We start from the raw sequence: 11,540 nt of genomic DNA on the forward strand, positions 1-11,540 counted from the left end.
TTACTGGATGTTTTTAACAAGGACTTCATACTCCTGAAATAAACAAAACAGAACAGGCAGTTTGATTTTATCAGCTTTTCCTCAGCAGACACTTTTATTGATTATTGTAGGAAGAGTTCAGAGCTCTGCTGATTTATAATCCTGCAGTTTGTCATGACAGTGAGTCAGCCAGCAAAAACAAGGACCTCTGAGTTGAAAAGCTAAATAGAATGCAGCCATAGAAATATTTGTCATTAGTGTTCTGAAAAGGTCTTCTATAAAGAAAATATTAAGTGTTATTAAGGCTGAGACTCAGCTGTAGTTCATGTTTTTTTTTCAACTGTTTAAGGGATTTTCTCATACATGGGCTGTGTTTAGTGATGTCTTCTTTCTTGCCAGTTTTTATTGTAGCTGTAAACATTAGACAACACATTGATGCCATCCAACTGTGCTAGAAAAGACTCTGGTTTGAATCTGGAATAATGAATAAGCATCAACTTCAGAACTGAGACAACTTGACAAATGTTATGTCTCTATTTCAGTTTTGAGGGTTAGTCTCAAGACTGTAAGACTGTGGCACACTCATAATCCAGAAAAGAAAAATGATTTTTGTTCCTGCTGCAAAATAGTTCGACTTTTCCTTTTGAGAAATCTTAGACTCCTAAAACTTGTTTTAAAACATTTCTTGGGATTACAGTTTTCCAATTTATTGTAAAAATTCTTAAAAGTATGAATTTTTATTTAAATCTCAGATTTTTTTTCTCCTCAGAAATAAAATAATTAAAAAAATCAAAATTTTAATACTCCTTTTAATTCTAAAATTAATTAATTAAAAATAATAATTTCATTTAAATTAAATTAATTAAAAACTTAGGTCATAGAAGTAAAAGGAAAAGCAGAAATTTGATTTAAAGTCAGAGTAAAAAGATAGAATGTTAGAAAAAATGAAAATTATCTGGCCTTGCCTCAAAAAAAAAAACAAAAAAAACAAAAAAAAACATCGCCCCCCCGTAGCTCTTATCCTGAATAAATGAAAGATTTTTTTTTTTTTATCAATTTCATTAAAATGTTTTTGTGTGTATTTTGTACAAATACCGTTGTTATACTTCTTATGTAATAACAAATCAATCTGTACATTACTAGTTTGTGAATATGTTATTATGACTGTGTTTAATTTTAATGTTTCAAGATGTTGACAGAGGACTTGCAGATTAGCCATGAAGGCTAACTGTGGCTAACTGACAATTCTTTTAATGTATCCCTAATTCAGTGGCATTGAAATAAATCAGTTTCTCTTCTCCTTTGACATCAAGGTGTACTTGTTTTATTGTGTGACTTTCACTGTTATTTCATTTTATTGCATATGTTGTTACAACTACAACCAAAGCTTATCTGTTCATGTTATACATTCTGCACTGTTTAAAGGAAAGTTCTCCTACAGTGTAAAACAAAACAGCTCCACAGACAAACACAGAGTGAGTTAAACTGCATTGAGGTCTGATGGGGCGGTGTGTTGTCTTGTCATCATTCAGAGGATAATCTCTGAGTGTCTCAAACCACTGTGTGTGCACGCAGATGATTATCTGGAATAGCCGGTTCAAGAGGATCCAAACCAGCTGAGTATTAAAATCATCACTTCATATAAGTTCAGTGTTCAGTGTGTTCCTTCAGAAGTTAAAGACGGGAGAGGAAGAAGTCAGAGGCACCATGGAGCCTGTCTCAAAGTCAAAGTCAATGAGAGTGTGTGTGATGGTGCTGACGCTGCTGCTGGACGAGCCCGTTCCCATCCGGCGCTCCTGGAGGCTCTGCAGATAACTCTGAAAAAAAAACCAGGTGGTTATGGCATTTTCTATTTCTTATTTAACTCTTTTTGCCCTCAGCTATTAAATGATATACATGTGTTATATGTAATTTGAGTTAATTCATAAAAAGCCACTGACTGGTGCCAGCACATCTCCAGCGTAGCGGTTGAGCTGAGGAGGTCTGCGTTGACGGTATGTTCGAGGTCTTCCTCTTGTCTCTCGATATTTGTACCTCTTTGGATGTTTCTTCTTTTTCTTTTCTGCAGTCACAGAAGAAAAATGGAGAAAATCATGAGAAAATATGAAATCACAGAAGGGCCTTGGTTTGGATGCATCAGTGGTAACGGCCTCACCGTCTCTGTGTGACACTCCTTTGGCAGTAAACCTCCATTGCACCAACATGCCCGCCAGACTCATAGTAGGCCATATCCCAGTGATCGCCCAGTCAAACCAGCAGAGCTGACGTGGAGCAGCTTGACAGAGCAGATCGTACACCTGATCCGGCAGCATGAACGTCCCCATCATGTAATCCACACACAGCATCACCACGGTGGCTCCCAGCACAGATGTGTAAATGATGGTGAACAGTTTCTGCCACTGAAGCGTGAAGATAGCTGTGACGACACCAGCAGCCAGCAAGGCACTGAGAGGCACCCATACTGGGGTCAGACTGTAAAACTGTCCAATCACCACCAGGAGGGGGAGGCAGAGCAGGCTGCCCAGCTGCAGGCCGCTGAAGATGAGTCCCAGAGTGGAGACCAGCATGGTCATCAGGCCGCAGAGAACACCCACACCCAGCCCGATCCCCGCTTTAGTCTCCATGCCCAGCTTCACATCCAACATGGGCTCTTTGTGGTAAAAGAGGAGGATGGCTGCAGAGCTGAACGTGAAGCCCGAGAAGAACATGACCATCTTGAAGCAGCGGTATCCTAAAAAGTAGAGAAGATTGGTCGGTGAGAGTCGTAAAACTGACTTACAAATCCACTGTCTTTGATAAAATGGTATCCTTCTGTGAAGTGTAAAACACATTCACGTGCTCAGCATTTAAAATTATGCTATTTCATGTTGACACAAGTGCTCGAGCTTATTACAGAATGTTTAGACTAGCATTAAGCTTGTTTTAGCAAATTTCCCTGTGACAGATCGAAAACAAAACCAGTCCACGCTCTTATTCAAGCATAATAATATATCTAAAGTTTAATCCCTTGCAGCTGCACTGTGAAGCTTGTTTGTCTCATGCGCCCCATGTACAGAGGCTACAGGCCTTAAGCAGGGCTGGGTTCAGCAGCATCTTTCTGCATTCCACTCCCCACTCTCTGTCTCCTAGTTTCCTACTCTTTCCTCTGTCCAAATGCTGCATATTTAGGGGCCGTTTACACAACAACAGTTTTAGGGTAAAACGCAAAAGTTTTGCTGCGTTTCAGCCTTGCATTTACACAGAAACAGCGTTTCAGTCGACCTAAAATGCAAACTTTGGAAAACGTCCTTCAGAGTGGGATTTTTCTGAAGCGCTGCCACTGTTGCCGTGTAAACGGTAAGCCAGCGTTTGTGCAAGCGCATACAACAGGACAACAGTACCATTGTTACGATCGTCGCAAACTACCATGTTGTGCTTGTGCTGCTGAATCTGCTGTAACTGCTGACTGTCTTTCTACAAAACGTGCATCTGTTGCTTTTGCACTTAGTATTCCCAGATGATCAGCTCAACTCTACTTCGGTGGAGATCTCCAAAAAGCGTCTTCTGGTCGAGAAATTTATAGCACCAACTACAGGCCTGGCATGCTTACTACAGCGTTTTCAGTCTCTCTGCGTTTCCGTGTAAATGCTTTTTTTTTTCACTGCGTTTTAGGATGAAACGTGTAAGCTGGTCCTTAATCACTTTGTAAAGTACGTAGGGATGTTCCATGCCACTTTTTTTCAGACTGATACCTATACGAGTAATTGAGTACTCACCAATACCAAGACGGATACCACTAGTACTTTTGATACAAAAAAAATTCTATTAGCAGTGACAGATCATTTTGAACAAAGGCAGTACAGTCATTCTCCCATTGAGTCCAAAATAGAGCACAAACAACTCTCTCTGAGTTAACCATTTGATTTTAATACATTAACAAAAGCGCAAAATAAAACTAACAACTGTCAAAGTGATTATTTCAAATAACTGAAGTGCAAAATTAAACAGTTGAACTGTCAACTCTCCCTGGTTAATTTCTATTGTCTGAACATGACCTGATGCACATTTGCCTTGGTGTCAAATCACAGCAGTGTAGCCCCAACTAGTGGTGAGGAGGACTTACACAATGTAAGACCAATTCCTTGAAATAAGTCAAATATCTACCTAATACTGGATACCGATACCAGTACTCACCCATCCTTAAAATTACTCAAAACAAAAGAAAAAAAACCCGAACCCAAGTAGTAAATACTGCTGCATGACCTGCGCTTGTTTATTTTTCAAGGAGTTTTATTCAGTTAATAAATTAATCTTTTAGACTTAATGTTACAAAACTAGCTCCTATTTCTCAACATTGTAAGATGATTGATTTCAATTCAACAGAAATAAGACCAGATTTAAAATTAGGCCAAAACAATATTATTTATTACCAAAGGCTCTTGAGTTAAAGTTCTTAGTCCTCCCAAATGTTACACTGAATTTAATTTGAATGTAAATGTACATCCATTCTCCAGACATCCTTTATCTAGACTGCTTTTTCACAGCTGCTCAAAACCAGAAGAGCAAGAGAAGCACACAAACAATGAAACAAAGTTAAAAAATGGAAATTAAAAAAAGCTTTAGTGGTATAAAGGTGTGTTGAGTTGAGAAATAAAGTGAGGGTGCAAGTCTGCTTTCCTCTGGCAGGCAATCTCAGCTGTCATTGGGTGAGAGGCGGGATACACCCTGAGCAGATAGCCAGCCAATCACAAGGATAACATCTAACACATCCACTCACATGTATCCACAATGAGGAGTGAACAATTCACCTGACAAGCACGTTTTTGGACTGTGGGAGGACACAAGCGTACCGAGAGTGAACTCACGCATTCACCGGGAGAACATACAAGGTCTATGCAGCCCTTATATCCAACACAAATATCTCTCTGAGAGTATAAATTAAAACCAAATACATAAAATATGAAATCTTGTGTCTCATGGTCAGACTATCCTCCTGAAACTTCATGTTGATGCTCAAACATCGACTCTCTGACTGAAAACAAACTGAGCTGCTTGGATGACCTTACAGAAGTTAAAGGGTCACAGTGAATTTGGTCTGGTGTCAATGTCCCACACCCACATCTCATATAAACATGATTTTACTCTAAGTAACATCCACAGCTAATCTCATCTCCTTTTTGTCCACAGAAGCAGAAATCTTAATGAAACACTACACTGTTACTTCCTGTACCCCTGAAAATGCTGCTTTTCTTCCAGAGATTAACTATTCACATTTATAAAAAAAAGTCTCCTAGCCAACGCTAACACTGAGAGAGTTAGTGGGAACACAGACTTTGGCAGCATGTTTGTTTGCATAATGTCACATGGATGAGGGAGCAAAGTACAAACTACACACAATCACACTCTGTTTGTGTTTATTGGATTTGTGTCTACATATTTTGTCTGTGAAAACAGTGGCAGAAATGAGACTCTGTGTCGCCTTGTGTCGTGTTTTCTCACTCACAGCATGTAACACAACAAACTGCTTGTGTTGTTACCAGAGAGATTCAGCTTGTTGATAGAAACAGTCCATCAGTTTCTGAATCCTCAGGAGACATTGTCAAGTTTGACGGAGTGAAACCAGGAATATGTTTGACATTGCAACAGGTGGAGCCTTGAAATGCTGCATGTGTTAAACTCACACAGAGAATCCATCTGCCTCCCCCAGCTTAGCCACACTAAAACCCACAGCAGCGTCCAGACACCTGCTTCTGCGACTGCTTTTAAATGTCAGGTGAGCCAATTAAACATGACTGTAAAAACACTGACAGCAGGTACATGTTGATATAGTGACGTCCTCATAGCTAACGCTCATGATGACTGACCTGATATGTAACTGACACAGATCTGACAAAGACCTGATATAGAAAAAAAACCTGACAAAGACTTGACGGTGAATTGACAAAGACCTAACATAAACCCAGTCAAAAACTTGAAACATACTTGAAAATACCTAAGACATAATCCAGAAAAGACCTGTCGAAGACCTGAAAAAGACCAAACAAATTCTGAACAAAAACCTGATCAGGAACCGTCAAAGACCTGATGAAGACTTAATGAAAACATGAGAAAGACTTGATGTAGACCTAAGAAAAAAATGGCAAAGACCTGACAAAAACCTAACACACCTTACATAGCCCAAAGTCCACACATAATCCAGTAAAGACTGACAAAGACCTTGAAATGGCCAAAGTCAGAACGAAAACCTGATCTAGAACTGTTAAAGACCTGACAAAGACTTGATATAGACCTAAGAAAAAATGACAAAAACCTGACACACACCTTACAGAGTCCAGACATAGTCCAGACATAGTCCAGACATAATCCAGAAAAGACTTGACAAAGACCTGAAAAAGAACAAACAAATTCTGAACAAAAACCTGATCTAGAACCATCAAAGACCTGGAGAAGACTTAATGTAAACATGACAAAGACTTGATAAAGAGCTAAGAAAGAAGTTACATAGACCTGAAAAAAACCTGAAAATGCCTTCAAATTACCTGGCATAGAGCTTACATGGACTTAGTAAAGACCTGACATATTCCAGAAGAGTCTTAACAAAGAACTGACAAAAAAGAATCAACATAGACCTGAAAAAGACCAGACATTCAAATTCCAGACAAAACCTGATATAAACACACACCGTACGTAGTCCAGACATAGTCCAGACAAAATCCAGGGACCAAAGTCTGAACAAAACCCTAAACTAGAACCATTAAAGACCTGATGAAGACTTGATGTAAACATGACAAAGACTTTATATAGACCCAATAAAAGGACAAAGACCTGACCAAAACCTAAAAAAAACACCTTACATAGACCAGAAATAGTCAAGACATTGTCCAGACAAGACCTGACAAAGACCTGAAAAAGACTCGACAATGTCTGTGTAAAACCGTTATCTAGATCCACCAAAGACCTGATGAAGATTTGATACAAACATGTCAAATGCTTGACATGAACTTTGCACAGACCTGACAAAAATTTCACATAAACCTTATATGGACCTGAAAAATACCTGAAAAAGACCTGAAAAGGCCTTAAAATGACCTGGCATAGAGCTTACATGGACTTAGTAAAGACCTGACATATTCCAGAAGAGTCTCGACAAAGACCTGACAAAAAAGAATCAACATAGACCTGAAAAAGACCAGACATTCAAATTCCAGACAAAACCTGATATAAAAACATTAAAAACTTGACGAAGACTTCATGTAAACCTGACACAGCTCTGACAATGAACTGATGAATAGCTACCATGAACCTGACAAAGACAAAAAATGGTCCTAACAAATCCTTAACACAAAGACCTGACACACACTTAACATAGACCTTGCACAGATTTGACAAAGAGCTAAACTAGACCTGACATAGACCTGACAATGATCCGAAATGGTATCGTTCGTAAAAGACCTGAAAAAGATTTATCAAGAACAAGTTTTATGGCTGTGAGTGTGTGTGTTTTTCTCAATTTTTCAACAGTTTTAAACCCCACAGGTTCTGCTGATGATTTGCATTAAAAAATTTGCTTGTGATTTATGAATCAACTGACAATGACTCTTCAGGTTCTTCACACTTTTACGACTGGCATAGACTTCCAATATGGAAATCAACAGTGTGATAAAATGACAGCTGTTTAGCATCCCCTCTATCCATGACGTCGAAGGAAATGATCTTTTTAAACTAGCCTGTGTTGTCTGTGTCCTTGAAGACTTAACATCAGTGCTGGGATACGTACCAAAGAAACAATAGATGAGTCCCAGTGACAGACAAATGGAGCAGACAAATGATGGGATAACTTCATGCTTGATATTAATCTCCAGTGCACATATGTCCACCTCAGCTAATCCAGCGTCAGGCTCCTCAGTAGCATTGAATAAAGTCACTGCCATGTTGGAGGATTATTGTTTCTATTGTTGTTGGTGGAATCGGCTTTGTTCATTGACACTGGGAAACCACTGCATCCTGCATGTGACTTCCAGGGGGAGAGGAAGCTCCTGTGTTGGGTACATGTGCTGAAGGGTTTCCTGTTGCGCACCTGCAGAAAGAAGGAGAGTGTTTATGGCATGACACAAAAAAGTCAGCTGCTGAGAAGTCATCAGGTTTCCTAACCCTTCTGAGAAACAGTTTTTTGAAAGTTGATATTCAGTTTGAGAAATTAGTCTTGTTTTAGACTCAATGTCCATCTGATGCTTCACTCTTTCCCATGTTCAGGAACCTGAGAAGGAAACTGGGGATCCCCGCTGAGTTTCGTGTCTCTCTTTCTGAGTTCTTTTGTTCAGGAGCAGGATACAGACGAGGAAATGACCTGGTGGCTTTGTGCCATCCTCATACAGGCTCATTGTTCAGAGCATGTGGTTAGGTAATCAGTTTACTGAACAATATGACGAAAACAAACAGCTCACAAACTGCACGACATATTCGAACATTCCCCCCAAAAATAAAAAAATCAGAGGTCAAAGAAAAATATTAAATCATAAAGTGCATTAAAACTCACATGTAAAGTACATCAATGTAATATATTGGACAACAGTTTGGTAAAGTTAAGCAAGTAAAAGCTTTTTGCCCTGAAATTGGAGGACATAAATATAAATTAGAGGAAAACAAAGATACTACAAGCACTTTAAAACTGTGAAGTGCTCATAAATTGCATCAAGGCTAAACATCAATATGCATAATCAATCTGAATGCTCTGAAAAACTACTACAATCCTGTTTAAAGGTACAAAGTATGTTTACACACCTCTCATACTGCTCATCGTCCTGCTGTCTGGCACCAAAGTGTGTAAGTGTGTGTGTGAGGGTGTGTTTACTGAGGACCTTTTAAGCTGGTCAGGCAGATCTCAAATGGAATTAAGAGGAGCTTTAGCAGGTGAGTGATCCTGTCGTCCTCGTGTTTAAGTGGACGTAAAGCATAGTAATACTCACTGATAAAACAGAGCTTTCTGAGGGAGCTTTAAAAAACCCTTATTACCTGATTCAAAGCCTTTTTTAATATAAGAATTGAACATTTGTTATGTTTTGTTAACTTAAATCTGCATCATCTTCTACAGTATCATAAAATACATAAATCAGCCAAGATGCATCTGAAAGATATGAAGAATTCTTACCTAGAATGAGACATGTCTTCAGAGTTTCAATGTGAGCATTAAACTCAGAACTTCACGCCGTCAGACTCCAGTGAACAGAGCAGGGAGTGAGCTGTCAGGACTCTGACTGCGTGCTTCCCTTTGTGAACCTCAGCGTCCAACTGCATGTGAGCCCCACAGCCAGACTCTGAGAGGGAGACCATCTGCTGCCAAGTCCAAGGCCGAGCCAGCGGACGACTCGGCTTTCACTGTCCATGATCCTCTGCGTCTGCATCATCACTTCACAGCTTTGCTCCACTCGGTGTGGCGTCTTATCTTTAGGTTAAAGAAGGTTTAAGGTGAAGGGATATCGCTTATGACCCTGTTCTGAACCCTGGAGTGTTTTTCTTCACTTCTATAAATCCTCTAAATGATCTCATATAATCTCTGTGTACAAACTCTGGATAAACATTTCAAAGAAGTTATTTGCACAACAATACAACGTCTGAGACTAATAACTCAGGCCTGTGGCCAACTTTTGTTTAACAGGAAAATAAAGGTACTTAGAGAGGATTTTCACTGATTATGAAACAGAATCAGTTTGATGCGAAGGCTTTTATCAGGGCAGAAAGAAACTGTTTCCCTATGGCTAGTGTGAAAGCTAGTTAACCTCAGTGGTTAAAATGTGGTTGCCGGTTCAAATCCTAATCCCACCCCACACCCTTTCCCATTCTTCCCTACCCACACATCCTGTGCCACTTCAACTGTCTTATCCAATAAAGAGCAAGATCCCACAACTTTAAAGAGCCTTTCTTTAAAAGAAAACTATGTTTATTTTAGCAAGGGAGAAAAGTTGCAGAGAAAAACACACACTGCTTTTGGCCACAGGGGGCGCCAAAATCAACACAAAAAATCTCTAACAGTTGCTTCTTAATGCTTCTCTTTTCCTTTCTTATTGTTTTCATAAATGCACAAGTGTTTATTTCATTTTGAACTGAGAGTAGTAGTTTAAATGAGTTTTTAAATGTTAAAATATGATTCACTGGCTGATCTGTCACCAAATCTCAAGAGAAACATCTCAATTTAAATATCCACAGGTGTTAACTTCAACCCCAAAACCTTTGATTGTCTTAAGTGAGGCAACAGATGGAAACAGAGGACCCAAGGGGAACTGATTAACCCAAAATCCATTAAAAAAAACAAAACACTTAATGGGTAAAACCACATCAGCCAAAGACTGGGGGAAAACAGAGACTAAGGCCTTGTTCACATACATAGAAACAAATATCTCCTCTCTATGGTTTAGAAAAATACTTTTGTTAACACATAACTGAGAAATAAATGCGATACGTGAGGCTCTAAGCATGCCAAATCCACACATTTCTAGATGTGAAACCCATGCCAGCCAATTAGAATGAACCAATGTTATTCTGCTATAGCATTTGAGACCCAACATCTCATTTTGGAAGTTGCTAGGCACCGCCCTGTTGGCTATGGCTGCCTTTTGTAGCAGCTCTCTCTTCTTTGTCTGTTGCTTGTAATTTTTTCCCTCTCTTTTTATAATCTTTGTATTTGGAGTGGATCATTACTTTGTATGTCTTATTTGTTGGTCATGGACATGTGTCTGGAGATAATACATGTAACCATGGCTGCATTGTTTACACATGAACTCAGTTGTTGGCAGCCTGTAGCATGTCAATGCTAACTGGTGTAAGGCTTGATGTCCTCCCACAAGGTGAGGAGAAGGAGGTGAGGACGACGTGCTGGTTCTCAGGTGTAAGCTAAGAAGTGACGACATGGACCTGTCCTTCCATCCATGGTTATTGGGAACGTAAGATCTATCTCCAATGAGATGGACGAGCTAGCCATGCTAACCCAACAACAGAGGGATACCAGAAGGTAGAGTAGCATCGTGCTATTCACAGACATGGCTAACAGAGCTAACATCAGACACCAACGCCACATTGGAAGAGCTTCACCTGCTGTGAGCAGACAGGATCCAGGAGACAGAGACTGAGCAGACTGCTGAAGAAGCTCAGTCCTGGACCCTGTGGAGGTGGAGGCTGGCTGAACTGGAGATTGATGGACAAGCTGTCATCATCTATTTTCTTATGGACCTTTTTGCACTTTCTATACACTTTCTTACTTTTGTTTTCTTGATTGCTGCTGTGACTGCTCCTAAATTCCCCTCGGGGATATACAAAGTATTTTCTATTCTATTCTATTCTATTCTATTCTATTCTGTTTTACTGGTGTAAACATGAAACCAGAGTTTTCCAAAATCTTCAGTTTTGCCAGAGTTTTCAGAAAATATCGTTTGTAGAGACATAAAACTGCAGTTTCATGTGGATGACACCTAAATGAATAAAAATGTATGCGGTTTCCCAGAAACCGGACTACGTGTGGACAATCACAAAGAAGGGGAATACATTGGCACTCCTGTTATTTTGGCTTAACTTCTCACAACATGAGGAGA

At 39.5% G+C, this 11,540-nt stretch overlaps 1 protein-coding gene across 1 annotated transcript; it reads right to left on the reverse strand.

Annotated features, from left to right (window-relative positions):
- Positions 1 to 992: 992 nt before the first annotated feature.
- LOC141799717 (transmembrane protein 198-like) lies at positions 993 to 9,235 on the reverse strand. Its single transcript, XM_074682040.1, has 5 exons — positions 9,107 to 9,235; positions 7,736 to 8,035; positions 2,135 to 2,710; positions 1,920 to 2,041; positions 993 to 1,796 (listed from the first exon to the last, which is right to left on the reverse strand). Exons 2-5 carry the CDS (start codon positions 7,887 to 7,889, stop codon positions 1,647 to 1,649), a joined length of 1,002 nt encoding a protein of 333 aa, XP_074538141.1. The 5' UTR covers positions 7,890 to 8,035; positions 9,107 to 9,235; the 3' UTR covers positions 993 to 1,646.
- Positions 9,236 to 11,540: the final 2,305 nt, after the last annotated feature.

Source organism: Halichoeres trimaculatus, unplaced genomic scaffold, assembly GCF_033239565.1.
Source record: "Halichoeres trimaculatus isolate MK-OKI-2021-1 unplaced genomic scaffold, fHalTri1.1 fHalTri1_scaffold_11, whole genome shotgun sequence".
Classification (NCBI taxonomy): Eukaryota; Metazoa; Chordata; class Actinopteri; order Labriformes; family Labridae; genus Halichoeres; species Halichoeres trimaculatus.